The 22,608-nt window shown below is 41.1% G+C and overlaps 2 protein-coding genes across 2 annotated transcripts; both read right to left on the bottom strand.

The window, feature by feature from the left end:
• Positions 1-2,312: 2,312 nt before the first annotated feature.
• LOC113068758 (E3 ubiquitin/ISG15 ligase TRIM25-like) lies at positions 2,313-6,787 on the bottom strand. The gene is made up of 3 exons (XM_026241617.1): positions 6,172-6,787; positions 2,741-2,836; positions 2,313-2,661 (listed from the first exon to the last, which is right to left on the bottom strand). Exons 1-3 carry the CDS (start codon positions 6,739-6,741, stop codon positions 2,413-2,415), a joined length of 915 nt encoding a protein of 304 aa, XP_026097402.1. The 5' UTR covers positions 6,742-6,787; the 3' UTR covers positions 2,313-2,412.
• A 4,461-nt stretch (positions 6,788-11,248) lies between these two features.
• Positions 11,249-17,237, bottom strand: LOC113068759 (E3 ubiquitin/ISG15 ligase TRIM25-like; the record flags this gene model as incomplete). Its single annotated transcript, XM_026241618.1, has 2 exons — positions 16,110-17,237; positions 11,249-11,287 (listed from the first exon to the last, which is right to left on the bottom strand). Coding segments are annotated over exons 1-2 (756 nt in total), but the record flags the coding sequence as incomplete, so codon positions are not given.
• Positions 17,238-22,608: the final 5,371 nt, after the last annotated feature.

The following is a 22,608-nucleotide window of genomic DNA, read 5'->3' as shown; positions in this document are numbered from 1 at the left end:
CAGAGACGCTGTAGAAGGACAGAGTTCCTGCTCTGTGATCCACAAACACTCCTATTCTACTGCTGATGGGCTGTACAGGGAGATCAGTCACTATGTTATTGTGTCTGAATAAGTATCTGGAGGGAGAGCAGTCCAAACTCCAGGACTGATCATTAGATCCAAACAAACCTTTATTTTTCTTACCCTTCCTGCTGATGCTCTTATATGACACTGATATATACACGCAACCTAACATAGCTGCACTCCACTCAGTCTCCCAGTAACAGCGTCCACACACACTCTCTCTACACAACACCTGATGAAAATAATCAAATCTGTCTGGATGATTAGGATACGGCTGGACTGTGTTAGTGACAGTAATCACTCTGTTGTTCTCAGACAGATATAGGAGTTTATTCACTGTGTTCAGATCCAGAGTGAACTGACGGGAATCTGATGGAGATAAAAACACATCAGAATCAGGAATTATTATCTGTTTGATCTTGTCATGTAGCTGAACTCTTTATGTTCAGTGATTCATCAGTGTCTCAGTATAGATGACCAGATATTCTGTACAAATTATCATTACCATCACCAGTTCTAAAACTCTTCTTTCTCCTTCCACAGGAAGAACATGAACACAATCATTGAGTTTTTCTGCTTGTTTTCTTACTGACTTACATTGTAGGAAGTCATCCCTGGTTCTGGGAACAATGTTGGTGAATGTGACTGTGGAAATCAACAGACATGAACAGTGTGATTCTCATGATCCTGTATCTATTCCTAAGACATTTCTAATATGATGTTCTCCATGATATGAGATGATGATGGACTCATTTCTGAGAGCAGATGAATCTCCAGGAATTACCTCTGTCTGCAATCTTCCTGAGCTCCTTTTTGCAGAAATTCTCCAGTTTGTCTCTCAGCTGATGGACAAATTCTCTCAGAGCATCAAAAGAGAGAGAACTAAAGAGATCTTCATTTACGTCTGTAGATTCAGGAGGTGCTGAGAGAGACGGGAAACTCTACAGAAAACAGAAATCAAACTCATGAGCTCCACACGGGGATGCCACTTATAAAAGTGATATAAAGAGAAAGAACAGTTCTGACATGAAGGACATATGAGGGAAGGACAGGATAATAATATATAATATTTCCTAAAACATCTATTGCTTTTCAACCTGTTGGTTTCTGAAATGAACAAGAGACAAAGCTGCACAATCAATTAAACGTTTTGTCTATACATGTGTACCGTGCCCGTGAGGTGACTTGTTCGAGTTACTTCGTTTTGTCGTGGCCACAAGATTTTTTCGAGGCAACAACATCCTTATGTCATGGCCTTGAGATGCTATGTTGAGGGAACAACATCCATTTCTCGTGACCACGACTTCTTATGATGAGGGAACGACATGTTTTTCTCGTGGCCACGAGTTTAATACGTAAACGAACCTGCGTGACTATAGCAACCCGGGATTATCAGAGATGGATTCATTCATATTTTATTTTGAATTACGAAATTATTATATTATATTTATACATATATAATGTATGTTTTTACATTTTATGCATTTATGACATTTCATGTTAATGTCGAGCATCTACAGTACGCTATTATTTACAAAAGTATTCAGAATGTTAAGTAAACAGATCAAAATTGAAGCAAAAAAAAAAAGAATATAAACGAAATAAAAAAATAACCAATAATAATAGGCAAATAATAATAATAATGTACACATATTACGGGGGAAAGACTATCATTTAATGGACTTACAAGACTGTAGGAAGGATAAAAAAAAGTTTTTATATTTTATTATGCACTTTATGTAATATTTATTTATGATAAACTTAATTTGCTATGGTCAAGCAGGTTTATTTATGCATTAAACTCGTGGCCACAAGAAAAAAAATTTCGTTTTCTCATCAAAAGAAGTCGAGGACATGAAAAATGGATGTTGTTCCCTCAACATAGCATCATGACATATTATCATGTTCCCTCGAGTTATTATTTCGTAGCCACGACGAAACTAAGTAAACCGAACAAGTCATCTTACAGGCACCGTACTTGTGTGTTCAGCATGGCACGAAATTAATGTTTCTAGATTAAAGCTTTAATGAAGGCTACTATTAAACTACTATACGGATACTGAATATAATCTATATTGGGCCAAATATTTGCTAGTCCACATAATACCTGATTTCACCAGAAGCCTGCAAATATTACAAATAATACCAATATTTTTGAAGAGTAAGCCACCACAAATTCAGTAATTTTACCTTAGAGAATTCAAGAGCTGAAAGACATTTGTCTCTTTCAGAAGAAGATGATCAGATGAGAGTCTGACTGATGATTATATAATAACACACTCATGAACTGTTTCTCTGTGAGTCTCTGTCACAGCAGGATCTGCTCAAGTCCACTATGATCCTGTTCTTCTAGATGTGTGTTACCTGCAGGAACTGGATGTGATCCTGTGTGTGTGAAAGCTGCTCCAGCTCAGCGTCTCTCCTCCTCAGATCATTGATCTCCTGCTCCAGTCGCTCAAGTCGTTCTTCAGCTCGACTCACTGCAGTCTTTTCCTGATCTCTGATCAGTCGTATCAGCTCAGAGCGGCTTCTCTCAATGGAGCGGATGAGCTCAGTAAAGATCCTCTCACTGTCCTCCACTGCTGTCTGTGCAGAGCGCTGTTAGGACACACAGTGATTCAGCTTCAGTGAGTCTGAACTGAGACGGAGACAAACTTCTCTTCTTCTCCAGACTCACCTTATGAGACTCCACAGTCTCTCTCAGCTGCTGGAGATCTTTCTCTCTCTGCTGGATTCTCTGCTGGAGCGTCTTCTGCGTCTCCTTCAGCTGCTTCTGCAGGACAAACAGATGATAGTGAATCTCACAGAAAACTACTGGCTCTAAATCATCATGAACAGATGAATCCAGTAAAAGTGGAACTACAGTACAGCCATCAGTTCCACTTTTACTGGATTCATCTGTAAACGAGCTTCACACTGACAGTATGGCTGCTGCATAATTATGCTGCGGCTTTACACAGAAAATAAATGAACATAGTCAATAAATTACTGAAATGTTCAGGATTCAGTCAGGTTTACTGAACCAAATGTAATCTGTCACTACATTTAATTTGTGTTCTGAATGACGGAAGTATAAAGAATAGATGAATAATTCAGTCCATAATTTTATGTTGCTTATTTAAAGCCTATATTACAACAATTGTGTTGATAAAGGTTTACAGGTCATTACTAGGCATCAGTATAATAAATTTTGGGAAAGTTACTGTGACGAGTGGGGCGGGGCCGAGATACGTGGGAACAGGAGCGAGGCGGTGGAATGATTGGAAATGAGCGACACCTGCTCGACCCACCGGAGGAGATGGAGGGATATAAAACGGGAGCGACTACAGTGACGAAGAGAGAGGACAAGGCCTGGGCTTTAGTTTGTGTTTGCTTTTTATTTGTGTGCAACAGTCGTCCGCGAGGGGCTGTTGCGCTGTTTTGTGTTTATTTTGATTATTATAGTTTCAGTTCGATTGTCCGCCGTTTCCCGCCTCCTTCTTCCCGATGATTATGAAGATTGAATCCGTTACATCGGTGCCGAAACCCGGGAGAAGGAGGGATGTGCTGCTGAAGATCCCTCGCCACTGGTGTGAATCCGCGGTGCCATCGAGCAGGCGAGTGAGTGTGCCACCATGGACGCTCGAGGCGGTGGACTGGAGTGAGTTGCCGGGGACGGGCGAGCTCGCTGCCGGCCGCCCGTGATGTGGATGGGCGGCTGCCGTCCGTGAGGGAGCGGAGGAGTCGCCGCTGTTCACCAGGGGGCTGGAGCCTGCTGCCATCCGCCTGAACGGGGAGGAGCAGGGAACGGGGGACTCGTGCCAGCTGCCCAAAACCAGAGGAGCCGTCGCCATCCACCGGGCAGGGGAGGAGTGTCGTGCCGTCCGCCGAGGGCCGTCCAGTGCCACCGCCAGGCATTGCGTAGGAGATCACTCATCTGGTGGAGGGCCGAGCAGCAGTGCGTCTGGGAACCGGACTTTTTTTTCTCTCCTCTCTCGTCTGTGTCGCTCCTCATCCTTCCATCTCCTTTTCTCTCGCCTCGTCTGTCCTACCCCCAGGTTCCCGCAGGTCCCCGTGAGCGGTCCCCCGGAGGGGGGGTAGAGCGCAGTCTCACCTGGGCAGTGCTTGCTTATTTCTTTTTTAATAACAAAAACCCCAAAGGAGAGTTATCAGTAAATAAATGGGAAAACAACGGAACTTGCTGTCAGGATTCTGGACTGTTGTATGTCATGTTTTGCCTCTGTTTCTGTTTTTTTCTTATTTGGTCATGTTCCTGACTTTGTTTAGTTTATGATTCTTGACACCTGTGTTTAGTAACTATCCCTTGTAATTTAGTTGCTGGTTGTTTTCCTTTTTCTGTTATTCTCATTGGGTGTTGTGAATAAATGTCTGTTATTCCAAAGGTTTAAAGACACCTGACACCAGATCTGATAGAATACAGTTACCTCCAAGTGTTCCCTCCATTTTTGTTTCTGTTTTTGTTTCTGTTTTTCGCTCAGTCTTTTTGTTTCCATAGTGTTTCCCATTGTGTCTATGGGTCCCTTCTTTCGCCCCAAATTCCTCCTACTCCTGCTGGAACAGGGTGAGCGCTTGCTCGAGGACCATACCAGACTGTCAAATTTACCTGCTACCCTTACTGCGCACTCTGTGCGTTCTATGTTGCTAGCCTGAAAACTGCATGCAGAGCTCCATCAATTGAATATGGTTCTCCAGGGGAATTCACTGTCTTCATGGAGTGGACTCTGTCAAGAAACGTATCGCTATCCTGCCCCATGGATGATCTTGTCAGATCAACTCCAGACCCAGTGCCCAGCCCATCATCTCCCCACGTTACAGAGCGTCAGCCAGAGCCCACCCGAACTGAGGATCACGTGGAGCCTGAGGCCGTAATGTCAGTCCAGGTGCAAGAGCTGGCTACAGAGCCAGTCATGAGGGAGAAAGCCACAGACATTGTGTGTGCGGAGAGGAGCTCCACCCCCTGCACTCTGGCTGATGGTGAGCTAAGTATGGCACTGGAAATGCGCCAAAATGAAGAGGAGATGGTTCCGGTCCCCAAATTTAGTCCAGAGCATCCTCCAGTGCTTGCTCCTCCAGAGCACCATCCTGTTCCCATGTTCAGCCTAGCGGGTGCTCCCAACCCAGAGTTTAAACCCGAATGGAGGCTCAGAAATACCTGCCCTCCCACACAATCCTGGCTCCTCCTCCGCTGTCATCTGGCAGCAACTTTGCTCACCCACAGCCCACCATCTATGTAGTGTGAGCTCCACGGACTGCCATCCTCCAGTAAGCTCCACGGGACTGACATCCACTAGCTTCGCCTCATCCCTCCATCCTTCCGGCTCTGTCAGACTCCTTCATCCCCTTGGCTCCTCCTCAGTACCCAGTCCACTTCTTTGCGTCGGTAGCTGGTGCCATTATTCCGCCCAGGACATCCGGATCCTCCCCATCACCCTGGCCCATCAGCTCTACGTCTACTCCACAGGCTCCTCCACCACCTGCTTTGCTGCCGTTGGTCGACCCCCTGGAATCGGCAGTCATTCCTCCTCCATGGCTCCTCCCTCTGTCGGCTTCACCAGGGGTTGACATTATGGCTGTGGCCTGGCTCTAGCTGGGCTCCTCCTGCTCCAAGCCCCTCCTGTCTCCTCCCTGGTGTCCATCCTACAGAACCTTCTCCTTAGTACCCCCCACCCCCCTGTTGTTCTACAGTGCCTGTTTCTGTTCCTGATTTTCCTTATTTGGTCATGTTCCTGTCCTCATTTAGTTTATGATTCCTGACACCTGTGTTTAGAAATTATCCTTTGTATTTTAGTTCCTTTGTCGGTTCTACTTCTTGAGTGTTATGAAATTCCCCTGTCATTCCAGGGATTAAATTCTGTTTATTTACTTCCAATATGCAATTTTCACCCAACACAGATTGCATCATTTGCGTTACATATTTGAAAGAGTAACTATGTTTACTACATATTTTGTAGTTAAATGTTGCATTACTAGTTACTTGAGAATAGTAATTTGAATACATAGTTTACATAACTTGTAATGTGTTACCCCCAACGCTGAATATAAGCACATATGAAATGGGCACATATGAAAATTATTAGCAATATTTCATTAAAAACAAGATTTAAAAACCTGTATCTCTGTCCTCTGTGCTGCAGCTGATACAGTGTTGTGATTTTTATGTCCATCCATCGTACACAGCACACAAATACATTTCTGGTCAGTGCGACAGAAAACTTCAAGGAGCTTCTCATGTTTCTGGCAGATCATCTCCTGCAGTCGTCCAGTGGCTTCAGTCAAATTGTGTCTCTTTCCTTTAAACCAACTCTCGTGTTGTTCGAGGTGATTCAAACAATAAGAGTTCAGACACACCAGACAGGACTTGACAGCTTTGTGTTTTGTTCCAGTACAGACGTCACACTGCACATCTCCAGCTCCAGCGTAACAGTCATCAGAGAGTCTGGTCTTCTTCAGTTTCTCCACCAGTTCAGCCAGAATGGCGTTTTTCCGTAAAGCAGGTTTTGGGCTAAAGGTCTCTCTGCACTGAGGACAGCTGTAGACTCTCTGATCCTCCTGATCCCAGCAACCTTCAATACAGTTCTTACAGTAACTGTGTCCACACTGGATGGTCACTGGATCCTTCAGGAGATCCAGACACACTGGACACATGAACTCATCCTGAGAAATTATGGCTTCCGCCATTTTACTTCATGAATACAGAGACACAGCACAGAACAGCTCAACTACACTTCAGTTTATCTTTCCCCGAACTGTGCTTCCTGTTTTCTGGTTCTGTGTTTGAGTGACTTGTAAAACAGGTTTGTCTGCGAGCCTGTAAAGGTCTACTAGAAACTAAAACACTCAATGATCACAAGTTACAGAGAAGCAGGACAACAGCTTTAAAAACTGCAGAAAAACTTCATTCTGATTACGACACTTGTACTGCAGGACTAAAAATTTGTCCAGATTTACAGTTCCTTCCTTACAGAATAGGGGTTCAGTGTTCAGCTGACTGGCGGGAGCGGCTACTGATGAGTCACGTGACCTGCCATCATCCACTGATATACAGTGCTGGGTAGAATGTAAGTAAAACCATAATGTAGTCTATTACTGATTACAGATTACATGATGAAAACTGTAGTTATTCAAGTCACGTCACCTTTATTTATATAGCGCTGGATATATAGTACTGGATCCGGGTGACTGCAGTGACCCTCTGGTCTGGACACAGACTGGATCTGGTGGCTACGGTGACCTCGGAATAAGAGAGAAACAGACTAATATTAGCGTAGATGCCATTCTTCTAATGATGTAGAAAGTACATCGGGTGTTATGGGAAGTGTTCCCTGTTCTGGTTTACCTAATTAATGCAGCCTAAAAATCTTTAAACAGAGTTGGATATTAGAAGCATATTAGTTTGTTGTGTGTAAACCAGGTTAAAGTGATGGGTCTTTAATCTAGATTTAAACGTCAAGAGTGTGTCTGCCTCCCGAACAATGTTAGGTAGGTTATTCCAGAGTTTAGGTGCCAAATAGGAAAAGGATCTGCCGCCCGCAGTTGATTTTGATATTCTAGGTATTATCAAATTGCCTGAGTTTTGAGAATGCAGCGGATGTGGAGGATTATAATGAAACAAGAGCTCATTCAAATACTGAGTTGCTAAACCATTCAGGGCTTTATAAGAAATAAGCAATATTTTAAAATCTATACGATGTTTGATAGGGAGCCAGTGCAGTGTTGACAGGACCGAGCTAATATGGTCGTGCATCCTGCTTCTAGTAAGAACTCTTGCTGCTGCATTTTGGACTAGCTGTAGTTTGTTTACTAAGCGTGCAGAACAACCACCCATTAAAGCATTACAATAATCTAAGCTTGAAGTCATAAATGCATGGATTAACATTTCTGCATTTGACATTGAGAGCATAGGCCGTAATTTAGATATGTTTTTGAGATGGAAAAAAATAGTTTTACAAATGCTTGAAACATGGCTTTCTAAGGAAAGATTGCTATCAAATAGCACACCTAGGTTCCTAACTGATGACGAAGAATTGACAGAGCAGCCATCAAGTTTTAGACAGTGTTCCAGGTTATTACATGCAGATTTTTTAGGTCATGTAACTCGTCATCCAGTTTTTATATTGACTATGCATTCCATTAGTTTTTTTTAATTGGTGCTTTTCACTGGGCAGCAAAGAAATATAGAGTTGAGTATCATCAGCATAACACCATGTTTCCTGATGTTATCTCCCCAAAGGTAACATGTAAAACGTGAAGAGTAGTTGCCCTAGTACTGAGCCTTGAGGTACTCCGTACTGCACTTGTGATCGATATGATACATCTTCATTCACTGCTACAAATTGATGGCAGTCATATCAGTACGATTTAAACCATGCTAATGCACTTCCATTAATGCCAACAAAGTGTTTTAGTCTATGCAAAAGAATGTTGTTGTCAATAGTGTCGAACACAGCACTAAGATCAAATAGAACTAATAGAGAGATACACCCACGATCAGATGATAAGAGCAGGTCATTTTTAACTCTAAGGAGAGCAGTCTCAGTACTATGATATGGTCTAAATCCTGACTGGAAATCCTCACATATAACATTTTTCTCTAAGAAGGAATATAATCGTGAGGATACCACCTTTTCTAGTATCTTGGACAGAAAAGGAAGATTCGAGACTTAAAGACATGAAGCTTTATTTCCAAGATGATGCATATCATTACAGAGCAATATAGTAACAGAGGCTTGCATTGTATTATTCATTGTATATTTAAACCAGTTTCTTGCATGTCACAGTTGTATGTCTGGATGTCCTGTACAGGGCACATTCAGGGCTTTTCAGAGACTCCAAATCTTCAGAAGTTTCACCATTAGCACTCCCTCTCATTGGTCTTTAAAATGGCTGGCATTAATTTAGTGATCAAATTTAACACATTTTGTTATTATTATTTATTTCTGACTCATGTTTAGACTGTTTGTAATAAATCGATCAAGCAATAAATCAAGCACTCGAGCTCAGGTTCAGACCAGACAATCAAACCAAGTGTGAAAGCACTGATCTTACTGTCTATTTGAGGATTTAGTAAATTTATGCAGAGTGAGAGTCAGCTTGAGAAGTTCAGAAAGAAGTTCAGCTTGAGTATTAATGTCATTAAGAGAAAAGAAGAGACTCTATAACATCTTACTGTTACTGATTTATCTTGCAGCTCAAAACATTATGGGTAGAATCTCTCATCAGTCTATTCTGATTCATCAACACAGTTTCACTGATGATCCAGAATTAACCCAAAACCCAGGATAGAGCGGCTGAGTGAATGTGGTCTGGACTGTGTGGATGAGGCTCATTGTGTCAGAGACGTTGTAGAAGGACAGAGTTCCTGCACTGTGATCCACAAACACTCCTATTCTACTGCTGATGGACTTTACAGGGACAGAAGTCCATATGTTATTGTGTCCAAATGAGTATCTGGAGGGAGTGCTGTACAAACTCAAGGACTGATCATTGTATCCAAACTTACACTCATCACCGCGTCCCTTCCTGTTGATGCTCTTATATGACACTGATATAAACACACCCTCATGTCCACTCCACTCCAGCTCCCAGTAACAGCGTCCACACACACTCTCTCTACACAACACCTGATTCACATCAAATCTGTCTGGATGATCAGGATAAGACTGGAGTTTGTCAGTGTCAGTAATCACTCTGTTGCTCTCAGACACAACAAGCCATTTATTCACTGTATTCAGATCCAGAGTGAACTGACGGGAATCTGATGGAGATAAAACACATCAGAATCAGGAATTATGAATCTGTTTATCTTTTCATGTTCAGTGATTCATTAGTGTCTCAGTACATATGACCAGATATCAGTGCAAATCATCATTTACATTTTCAGTCTTTCATCTTCCACAAGAAGAACATAAACACACTTTTCAAGAAAAAAATGTGAGTTTTTCTGCTTGTTTTCTTACTGACTTACATTGTAGGACGTTCTTCCTGGTTCTGGGAACAATGTTGGTGAATGTGACTGTGGAAAACAACAGACATGAACAGTGTGATTCCCATGAGCCTCCATCCATTCCTAAGACATTTCTAATATGATGTTCTTCATGATGATCAATTGGTTTCTGAGAGCAGATGAATCTCCAGGACTTTACCTCTGTCTGAGATCTTCTTGAGCTGCTCTTTGCAGAAATCCTCCAGTTTGTCTCTCAGTAGATGAACAGATTCTCTCAGACCAGCAGAAGAGACGAGAGAACTGAAGAGATCTTCATTTACGTCTGTAGATTCAGGAGGTGCTGAGAGAGACGGGAAACTCTACAGAAAACAGACATCAAAACTCATCAGCTCATCATAAAGAGAAAGAATAGTTCTTACATGAGAGGCATTTGGGCGATGGACAGGATAATAATATTTAATATTTCCAAGAAATCTCTCCCAATCATTCATTCATGACCTACCCATCTATTGATTTTTCAACCTGTTGGTTTCTGAAATTAATGAACTGTTAAACTACTATACAGATACTGTATATAATGTATAATGGGCCAAATATTTGCTAGTCCACATAATACCCGATTTCACCAGAAGCCTGCAAATATTACAAATTATAAAAAAATTTTTAGGAAAAATCCGCCATAAATTCAGTAATTTTACCTTACAGATTTCCAGAGCTGAAAGCCATTTGTCTCTTTCAGAAGAAGATGATCATATGAGAGTCTGACTAATGTTTATATAATAAGACACTCATGACATGTTTCTCTGTGAGTCTCTGTCACAGCAGGATCTGCTCAAGTCCACTATGATCCTGTTCTTCTAGATCTGTGTTACCTGCAGGAACTGGATGTGATCCTGTGTGTGTGAAAGCTTCTCCAGCTCAGCGTCTCTCCTCCTCAGATCATTGATCTCCTGCTCCAGTCGCTCAAGTCGTTCTTCAGCTCGACTCACTGCAGTCTTTTCCTGATCTCTGATCAGTCGTATCAGCTCAGAGCGGCTTCTCTCAATGGAGCGGATGAGCTCAGTAAAGATCCTCTCACTGTCCTCCACTGCTGTCTGTGCAGAGCGCTGTAAGGACACACAGTGATTCAGCTTCAGTGAGTCTGAACTGAGACGGAGACAAACTTCTCTTCTTCTTCAGACTCACCTTATGAGACTCCACAGTGTCTCTCAGCTGCTGGAGATCTTTCTCTCTCTGCTGGATTCTCTGCTGGAGCGTCTTCTGCGTCTCCTTCAGCTGCTTCTGCAGGACAAATAGATGATAGTGAATCTCACAGAAAACTACTGGCTCTAAATCAACACATGGACAGATGAATCCAGTAAAAATGGAACTGAAGAAGAGAAGCCATGACATGAGTACACAAATTCACACGTTTAAGTTAAGTTTAAGCCTGTTTCAAACTACAAATATAAGTTTTATAAAAGTGAAACTGACAGAGATGAAGCGCTTCACACTGACAGTGTTTCTGCTGCGTAATTAAGTTCTACTCAGAAAATAAATGAACAAAGTGAATAAATGACTGAAATGATCAGGATTCAGTCAGATTTACTGAACAGAAAGTCATCTGTCACTGCATTTAACTTGTGTTTTGAAAGATGGATGTATATAATTTGTCAAATAACAGATGAATAGTTGACTCCATTGATTTATGTTGCATAATCAAACACTGTAAAAAATTGTGCCCTTAATTAACAGTAATTTACTAGCAGCAGGGGTGTTTTACATTACATTAATACAGTTCAGTTCAGTATTTACTCTCATTATCAGTGTATGACTTTGCATACATTTTTTTCTATGGATGTTCACAAATATTTTAGTTAAAAATTAACTTTTTTTTCATTTGGTAAATCTGACATTTGCATTTTACAGTAAATTACTGTTTTTCCTTGACTTAACGACAACAAACTGTAGAAAAACAGTTATTTACTGGCAGCAGGGGTGGCAGCAGGGGTTGTAAATTAATTACCATTTATTACTGTTAAATTATGTTTCATGCTGTTTTTTCTTCATCTTAAATCTTTAACCCTTTAAACTCCACAACGAAATCCTCAGTTTTAAATGAACACTTATAATCTGTACACACTACAGAGTGTTTGAGTAAGACTGAATCAGTGAAGTTACAGTTCTAACAAGCGCTTAACCATACTTCAGATACTTTTTCTAAACTCTTAACACAGACTCACACCTACAAAACACAATTGGCCATATGGATAATTTTCTTCTCAAAAACACATTTTGTTAAATATATACTAATTCTTCATTTCAAAATAGAACACATCTTTATCTGCACACACCAACTTTACCAAAACACTGGAAATCTGACAAAAAGAATAACACTTGTTTTCACCTCACAAGGTACATACAGTCAATCAAAGTACACCAGGTTTCAAAATACTGGCTATTGTTGACATTACTAAAACTGCATTGACTTTTAAGTTTCAGTTTTACATGTATTTGCATGCAAAACATGCAATTCACTGTTTTACACTAAATGTATTGGTTTGGAACTGTATGTCCAAATGTACAGTAATGTTCACATTAATGTTCACTCTCACTGCTCCTGCTCCTCTCACTGCTCCTCTCACTGCTCCTGCTCCTGCTCCTCTCAGTTCTCCTGCTCCTCTCACTGCATCTCTCACTGCTCCTGCTCCTCTCACTGCATCTCTCACTGCTCCTGCTCCTTTCACTGCTCCTCTCACTGCTCCTGCTCCTCTCACTGCATCTCTCACTGCTCCTCTCACTGCTCCTGCTCCTCTCACTGCTCCTCTCACTGCTCCTGCTCCTCTCACTGCATCTCTCACTGCTCCTCTCACTGCTCCTGCTCCTCTCACTGCATCTCTCACTGCTCCTCTCACTGCTCCTGCTCCTCTCACTGCTCCTCTCACTGCTCCTGCTCCTCTCACTGCATCTCTCACTGCTCCTCTCACTGCTCCTGCTCCTCTCACTGCTCCTGCTCCTCTCACTGCATCTCTCACTGCTCCTCTCACTGCTCCTGCTCCTCTCACTGCTCCTGCTCCTCTCACTGCATCTCTCACTGCTCCTCTCACTGCTCCTGCTCCTCTCACTGCTCCTGCTCCTCTCACTGCATCTCTCACTGCTCCTGCTCCTCTCACTGCATCTCTCACTGCTCCTCTCACTGCTCCTGCTCCTCTCACTGCATCTCTCACTGCTCCTTTCACTGCTCCTGCTCCTCTCACTGCTCCTCTCACTGCTCCTGCTCCTCTCACTGCATCTCTCACTGCTCCTCTCACTGCTCCTGCTCCTCTCACTGCTCCTGCTCCTCTCACTGCATCTCTCACTGCTCCTGCTCCTCTCACTGCATCTCTCACTGCTCCTCTCACTGCTCCTGCTCCTCTCACTGCTCCTCTCACTGCTCCTGCTCCTCTCACTGCATCTCTCACTGCTCCTCTCACTGCTCCTGCTCCTCTCACTGCCCCTCTCACTGCTCCTGCTCCTCTCACTGCATCTCTCACTGCTCCTGCTCCTCTCACTTTTCCTGCTCTTCTCACTGCATCTCTCACTGCTCCTGCTCCTCTCACTGCTCCTGCTCTTCTCCCTGGGCCCCTTGCTCTTACTCTTACTCTTCCTCGTCCATACATTACAGTGTTTCTCTTTTTCTGTTTCTGTTTCCAAAAACATCACTCTTCAAAGTCCTCCTTTTATTGTATAAGTTTATTGTCTAAAAAATAAGCCCTGCCATTGAGTCTAAGCCAGATTGGAATCAGTTGTGGTTGGCCCAATTTACACAACATAAATCAGCTAAGATATATTGTTTTTGAACTGATATCATTGCAGAAGCAGAGGTTTTTATACTGTATCTAAGGTTTGGAACATTGTTTTTGCTATTGTGGGATGTTGTGTGTTAACATTTGTAAATACTACAAAAACGATCCATAATTTTGTTGGGAGGTATAGCTTGTCTGTTCAGAATATGTAAGCATTGTGGAAATGTGTTCAATGACTCCATATTGTGTGAAAACGACATGAAATGTGTGAATGGTATGGCCACAATAGATAGATGCTGTGCTAATTGTGTTTAGAGTTTTGAAAATGTGACAACTGCTTGGACAAATGCTTGTTAGCGACTGTAAAAAACTGTAATGAGATAATTCTGTGATTAATTGATGATTGAGCATGAGTGATGAACACCTGCTATTAACAAACAGAACCACTAAAGGAAAGAGAAACACAAGGACTACAAATGACTTCAGCCACTGCCTTAGATGAAATCAATTGAAATAAAATAATTCATAAAATCTCTCAAGATCTGATTAAATAACTCCTAAAGCAGCTTCACCAGATTCACATTACTAACCAGACTGACTTTATTTCTGTCAGATGTCTAGAGAAGATCTTATTGAGAGTTAAATAGGTTTAGGCGTTTTTTTCACTACCATAATGGAGATCACTAAAACTTAAGACAAAAGCAAAATTATAAGCACATAAGAATTCAAGAAAATAAGTGAACAATTCAGGGGCATAATTTATTCATGCCGCAATGCATGCTGGGAGTAATGGATGAGTTTTATCCTTTGCTGGTACCCAGCATGCATTGCAACATGAACCTTTTGATTGTCACCATTGTTGAGATTCATATGCTGATTGTTGATGTCTCTTCTTTGAGTGTTGCGGACACTGCTGCCCAAAATATTTAAAACTCCAACGGTGTTAAATCCATATGTTCTGGTTATCACATTACGATTCAATCTTATAAAATTGAAGAAACAAAGAATTGTGTAATTCACACTAATATTTTAACACCAAATTAATATTTGACTATTATAGCAACACTTTAAGTCAGTCTAACAGATCATGCCTGATATAATCACTTGACCATCAAAATGTATATTGCTGTAACAGATGTACCATAAAGATACAAATATAGCAATGAAACAAAATTTAAAGTACAAAAGTCAAGGCTCAGGAGCCCAACTAAAGCAAACACTGATCTCCACAATGGTGATGTCAAATGAAACAGTAACATTATCATCCAAATCTCTGTAATTCTCAATAAGATCTTTTGGTTTCTGATCTCTGATCTGACAGAAATAAAGTAATTCTGGTTAGTAATGAGTGAAGTTGGTAAAGCTGTTTGTTGATTGTTTAAATCTTCAGTTTATTTCATCTAAGGCTGTGGCTGAAGTCAGTTGTAGTTCTTGTGTTTGTATTGTTTCTCTTTTCTTCAGTGATTCTGCTCGTTAACAGCAGCTGTTCATCAGTGTGTCTGAATTCACTCATTAGTTTTCATTTTCTCTGTCAGGTGGACTATATTAGTAAAGTCATGTAGGGAATAGTGAATGAGGGTGTAGGGTGTGATTTGAGACACAGCCACTGAGTGTCGACTTTGAACGTTGTTAATTTACGATATATAGCAGCAGGCCACCTTCTCGAAAATGATGAATATTACCCAAAATGCACTGTTTTAATGAAAAACAGTATGTTACTGTCGAAATTTGGACGTTTTTTTACAGCGATGTTTAACAGTAAAGACTATACGGGGCATTTTGACCAAACAGTGAAACTCTTTTGTGCAGAATGCTATAACTATTTAATATAGGCATCAATGTAAACAATGTTGGGGAAAGTTACTTTTTAAAGTAATGCATTACAATATTGCATTGTCACTTAAAAAGGTAACTAATTGTTTTGGTTACTTTTTATGTAAAATAATGCATTACAATATCCTGTTACTCAAAGTAACTAATTGCATTAGTTACTTTATGGGACATTAACCATTCCTTAACTTTTGTATTACTTTTGTCGCCTTGGATGTGCTTGCTTATTTTTTTTTTTTATAAAAAAAACCCCCACAAAAGTAGAGTTATCAGTTAATAAATGGTAAAACAAAGGAACATGCGTTACTTATTTGAAGGAATACCTTAGATATTTTGTAGTAAATTTTAAAAGTAATGTGTTACATTACTAGTTACTTCAGAAAAGTAATCTGAATACATAGTCCACATAACTTGTAATGTGTTACCCCCAGCGCTGGATATAAGCACATATGAAATGGGCACATATGAAAATAGTTAGCAATATTTAATCAGGATCAATATTTAAATACCTGTTTCTCTGTCCTCTGTGCTGCAGCTGATACAGTTTCGTGGTTTTTATGGTCATCCATACACAGCACACATATACATTTCTGATCAGTGCAACAGAAAACCTCAAGGACCTTCTCATGTTTCTGGCAGATCATCTCCTGCAGTCGTCCAGTGGCTTCAGTCAAATTGTGTCTCTTTCCTTTAAACAAACTCTCATGTTGTTCAAGGTGATTCTGACAGTAAGAGTTCATACACACCAGACAGGACTTGACAGCTTTGTATTTTCTTCCGGTACAGATGTCACACTTAACATCTCCAGCTCCAGCGTCACAGTCAGCAGAAAGTGTGGTTGCCTTCAGTTTCTCCACCAGTTCAGCCAGAATGGTGTTTTTCCCCAAAGCAGGTCTTGGACTGAAGGTCTGTCTGCACTGAGGGCAGCTGTAGACACTTGTCTGATCCCAGTAGTCTGTAATACAGCTCTTACAGTAACTGTGTCCACACTGGATGGTCACTGGATCCTTCAGGAGATCCAGACACACTATACACATGAACTCATCCTGAGAAAATCTGGCTTCTGCCATTTTACTGCATAAAGAGAGAGACACAAACTCACAACAGCTCAACAACACTTCAATTTCTCTTTCCCTGAACTCAGGTGATTCCTGTTTTCTGGTTCTGTGTTTGAGTGACGTGTATAAAACAGGTTTGTCTGTGAGTCTGTAAAGCAGGAACCTCATTCCTCATTCCGCATTCCTCATTCCTCATTCAGGAATTTGTTTTCGTGATAGAAGCTCCGCAGTACAACAGAATGACAGCGACAGAACATAAAACACATAATAAAAGAATACAAAATACAAAAATTAGGTAATGTGCTATGAGACCGTTCAAGTACTGAGGAGCTACACCATTCAGGGCTTTATAAATAATTAGCAAGATTTCAAAATGTATTTGTTGTTCAATAGGGAGCAAGTATAGAGTTGACAGAACAGGGCTAATATGGTGATACTTCCTGGTTCTAGTAAAAACTCAGTTGAAGTTTGTTTATTAATTGCACAGAACAACCTCCCAATTAAGCATTACAATAATCTAACCTTGAGGTCATGAACACATGAATTAACGTTTATGCAATTGCCATTGGGAGCATAGGTCATAATTTAGATATTTTTTAAGATGAAAAAATGCAGTTTTACAAATGCTAAAAAAAAACATGGTTTGCAAAGGAAAAATTATCAAATAGCACACCTAGGTTCCTAACCGATGACAAGGAATTAACAGAGCAGCCATCAACTGTTAGACAGTGTTTTAGGTTATTACATGCAGATGTTTTTGGTCCAATAATTAACACCTCTGATTTTCAAAATTTAACAGTAGGAAATTACTAGTCATCCAGTTTTTTAATTGAACTATGCCTTTTGTTAGTTTTGTTAAATTGTCTTACAGACTGGGTTTTGGGGATAAACAAGATTATACTCTTCAGGTCAATCGAAGACCCCAGGCTTGGTTCTTGGTCCAGAGCAAAGATGCTCAAGTCCTGCACTCCAAGGTAATTAATTAACTGGCAAAAGGAGTCATATAAATAGTTCCCCCAGGTCAGAGTGAGTCAGGCTTTTACTTCCGTTACAGCTGTTACTTCCTCATCCCCAGAAAGGATGGCAGTCTTCAACCCATCCTCAATCTCAGATGCATGAACCATGCCCTTATGTAACGGCAGTACAGGATGATTAGTTTAAAGAAGTGTCCTCTAGCAAGTATGCCCAGGGTACTGGTTCTTTTTTCTGGATCTGAAAGATGCATACTTTCACATCCAGATAGTCCCTATCACAGACCATTCTTGAGATTCGCCTTCTAGGGAATGACAATCAATAAACGGTCCTTCCAGTCAGACTGTCCCAAGCTTCTCACACTTTTACAAAGTGCATAGACGCATATTCCCATCTGAGCCACGTCCATGCACTGAATTAACTTCATGACTGGCTCATCTTCAGCTCAGTCGGAGGATGAGCTACTATCTCACAGATCTTTTCTCCTCAGCCACTTGGAATGCCTGGGGCTCAAGGTCAGTTTTGTCAAGAGCCTTCTGTCTCTCAGCCAATGGATATCTTTCCTGGGAGCAGTATTTGACTCTGCCCAAATGAGGGCGACAATCACATCAGAACATGCTCTGGCTATCCAACAGCAATAGGAGTCTCTTGGTCCGGCATTAGAGAAGATGCTAGGTCTTATGGCCTCCTCATCTCCAGTACTACAGCTGGGCTACTTCGTATGCAGCCCCTTCTTTAATGGCTGAAACTGCTAGTTCGGCCCCACGCCTGGCATCATGGATGCCTTCATATCAAGGTGAACCAGGCCTGAGTGGTAGCCCTGGCCCCTTGGAAAGACTCATGGTGTGATCCTGGGAATGGGCTGCAGAAGAAAGGTATCCTCGACAGATGCTTCCAACATGGGTTGGAGAGCACTTTGCAATGGTCGAAAGAAAAAGAATGACTACACATCAACTGCCTGGAGATGCCTCCGCACCTTCTTGCCAGAACTAAGGGGACACAATGTCCTGGTCTGATCTGACATGATGGTAGTGTCTTACATAAATCACCAGGAAAGACTCTCTTCGAGGCGCCTCTTTACTTTAGGAGAGCATCTTCTAGTGTGGACTCTAGTGACGTGTGTGAGAAAGTCTGGGAGATCTTTGGCAAGGCAGAGGTCAACCTCTTTGCCTTAAAAGACAACTCTCACTGCCAAATGTTTTTTTTTACGAAGGACACGGACATGTTGGCCCACAGCTGGCACAACCTCCTCCTTTACGCTTTCTCCCGATCACCCTGAACCCGCAGGTAATCAGGCGAATAAGGTAGCAATGGCACAGGGTTCTGGTAATAGCCCCACTCTGGAAGAACCAACATTAGTTCGCAGAGCTGTCTCAGCTGTTTATAGCAGCTCCATGACCCATTCCCCTGAGACAAGACCTCTTCTCTCAGCCTGAACAGAGTAATCTGTCACCCCCAGCCTGAACTGTGGGTCCTGCACCTCTGACCTTTCTAAGGGTGTCAGAAGGCCTCCCCGAGAGTGTTTTAAATACAACATCTCAGGCTAGAGCACCATCCACGAGACACCTCTATGCCCTTAAATAGTCTGTCTTCTCTGCCTGGTGCACAACCCTTGGCAATGACCCAACTTCATGCAACATATCTCTGATATTGTCCTTCCTACAAGAGCATTTGGAAAAGCACCATTCCCTTTCCACGTTCAGAGTCTATGTCCTATGTCTACCCCTTCCTTTAAGCCACTACAGTTTGTTGACTTTCATCCCCTGACACTAAAAACCATTCTGCTACTGGCGTTTAGTATCGGTAAAGTGGATTGGAGATCTACAGGCACTCTCTGTGAGGCCCTCTTGCCTGGAATTCAGGCACAGTGACTCTAACATCGTCCTGAATCCAAGGCTCAGGTACATACTTAAGGTGCTCTCCATCCCAATTAGAGGGATCAGAAGTTCCCCCCTCGGAGTTAAAACTATTTTGCCCAGTCAGGACATTGAGACACTATTTCAAGCATTCCATCCCAATCAGACAGTTGGAACAACTCTTTATATGCTTTGGTGGCTGCACCAGAGGGCCTCCAGTCACTAAGCAGAAGACTCTCCAAATGGGTAGTTGATGCTAGTCCTCTTGATTACTCCTCCTTGGGCCTACACTGCTCCATTGGAGTAAGATTCCATTTGACTAGAGGCATGGCCTCATCTTGGGCTTGCTCTAGTGGTGTGTCCATTGTAGAAATCTGTCCGGCGGCCAGCTGGCCCTCGCCATCCACATTCACCAGGTTCTATACTCAGGCTTTCTTGACCTTGCAGGCTCAGATCCTTTCTGCTTAATGTGCTCAGTTGTGCCTCAGGGCAAAACCAGCCTCAGGGCTTTGTCTATCTGCACTCTTGGCCCTTACGGAGATCTGAGGCTGTAGGGTTTTTTTTCTGGAATGTTTTCTTATGGCTGGGTGGACCTCTATGAGTTTAACCCTAGTGTCTCCTGCATGGGTCCCTGCTAAATTACTTTTGTCCCTCTGAGACCCTTGTGGTGCTTAAGGCAAGTATGAGTCTTCCTCTAAGCATAGCATGGTAGGATTGTACTGGTTCCCAATACCATCTTAGTGAAGTAATAGGTAATGTACTCAGTTACAAACATAACCTTGGTTCCCTGAGATATGGGAATGAATACTGCATACTTAACCATGATATACAGCTCCACGACCCAGTCGGCACTTGAGTCGAAGTAACCTGAGAATCCTATGGCGACATGCCCACTTATATAGCCAGATGGCCCCACCCATATTGGCGGGCTCTGGTGGTTTCATTGCCATTGGTTCATTTTTAATTTACTGCATGAACCAATGACCGTGCAGTTACACTGCATTATTGAAAAAGCTTCAGTCTTCTGAGAAAAATATGTTTTCCCCATAGCGTCTTAGCAGATGTAGTACTCGTTCCCATTCACAAATTCTTTGGTTTTCCAGCATCTTTTATGTTAAAAACTTTCTTATACATAGCATTATTATATAAGAATGTTTTAACAAAGTAATATATTTCTGTTTTTACTACTTTTGTGGGGACATTAGAACCCCAAAAAGTAGTATAATAAGGATGCTTGTGTATGTGTGTGTTTGTGTTGAACTAGTTTCCTGGTTCCGTGTTTGAGTGATGTGTGTAAAACAGGTTTGTCTGTGAGTCTGTAAAGCAGGTTCCCCATTCCTGCTCCTGTAGAATCATATTCATGCTACGTTTAATTTTGAAAGCTGGTTAGGGTTAGTGTGTTATTAAATTGTGTGTGTGTGTGTGTGATCAGTAGTTCCATAGTCTCCTCACTGGCTGGAGTGGCAGGTCAGTGGATGGTGGCAGGTCGCATGGATGGTCAGTGGCAGCTCTTGTTAATCAGCTGAAGAATTAACCCATATTCCTTTTGGGATTTTTTTTTTTTTATGAGTGTATGTTCCTATGAGTTTTCACCTTGAGAGTCCTCTGTGATCAACATTTCTACTGGTGTCGTTACAATCCGTTTGTTTTACAGTATACATGGTGTCAGAAGTAAAGAATTATTACATGTGCCAGTGAGTTATGTCTCCATTGGAAAGCCCCCATGGATATTACTGAACAACTAGCTGCTGAGCTACATAAACATATTGCATGTGTCATGGCAGGGGAATTCCAATGACCAGATCCTTTCGTTTTAAATAGCAGCTCAGATCAGAAATGTTTGAGATCTTGATGTGCAGAAGTTACAGACTCAAGTTAGTGTTTGACTATTTTGTGTCAGTTCAGTCAATATGAGCACTATTTAGTGATGGTGACTGATGGCTGACTGTCTTGTCAGCATTGTGCTGAAACACCAAGATCTTCAGCATGATGTTTTCTCCACAGTTGATTGCAATTGTATTGGCACATTTAAGGCTGTCCGTTTGCATGCTGGAGATTTGTCTGGTTTCTCTTCGGTTTCGGATGAAAACAGATGCTATATGAGGAGAAGTTTCTCTCTAGAGACGCATCCTAATGGATTTCAGTGTATAAAGGATCGGTGAAATCCTTATTGGCCTAATTAAACTCAAGTTCATTAAGCGATAGTGCTCCATCAATTAGTATGAGATTGCGAAACAGATAAACAAGCCAATGAAACTTTAATTATTTGATAGTGGCTTTGTACAAACAAAGTGAAGATCATGTTTTCTCTTCTGGGCTGTTTTCAGTGCAAGGTGTGAAATAATATCATCCAATTACTTTTGAAATAAAACCTGTTTAATCAGGCTGATGTTTAAATCTAATCTAATCTCTCCTAGTTATTAGCTTTGTACAGAAATATTTAGTTGAATGCGCTTGAGTAAAATGAATCAGAATGTGTTTTGGTATGAATTCATTACAGCAATGCTCATTTATTGCTCATGTTCACAAATATGAAAAACACCAAATCAAAGTTTAGCGCAAAAACACTCTTTGCAAGTGTGAAGTTTCCCATTAAGAAATTTCACAAGCAGATTCACACACTAAACTATATCAACAATCAATTACAGTAAGTTATTCCAGTAAAAAAAAAATAATAATTTAACCACTGATTTTACATTTTGGGAGGAAATTGAGTGATATTTATTGAGAAAATTAATTTTTTTTTAATTGTTTTCATAAATGTTTCAAGTTTAACATTAACATGCCAACCACATCCAATTTTATTAACCTAATTTGAAAAAATATATATAAAATTAAAATTAAAATGTTTGAAAATGATAAAAAATAAATAAATAAATAAATAAACAAATGAGTGAAAGGTTTAAAACTAAGTAAATTATATATTTATTTTTGTGTTTAAAAATACTGTAAATAGCTGTTTTTTTTATTTTTATTTAAAAAAATTTAAATGTCTAATGTTAAATGTCAAATGACAACATTTTAACAAATAAAAATAAATGCTTATGCATAAATAAATTCATGCATAATCTAAATTTAAAAAAATAATTTTATGCAAATAAGTGTGCCTCAGTTGATACCTT

This window comes from Carassius auratus, linkage group LG49B (assembly GCF_003368295.1).
Source record: "Carassius auratus strain Wakin linkage group LG49B, ASM336829v1, whole genome shotgun sequence".
In the NCBI taxonomy this organism is placed as follows: domain Eukaryota; kingdom Metazoa; phylum Chordata; class Actinopteri; order Cypriniformes; family Cyprinidae; genus Carassius; species Carassius auratus.
The sequence above is the reverse complement of the archived record's forward strand: the minus strand, read 5'-3'. Positions and strand labels throughout refer to the sequence as shown.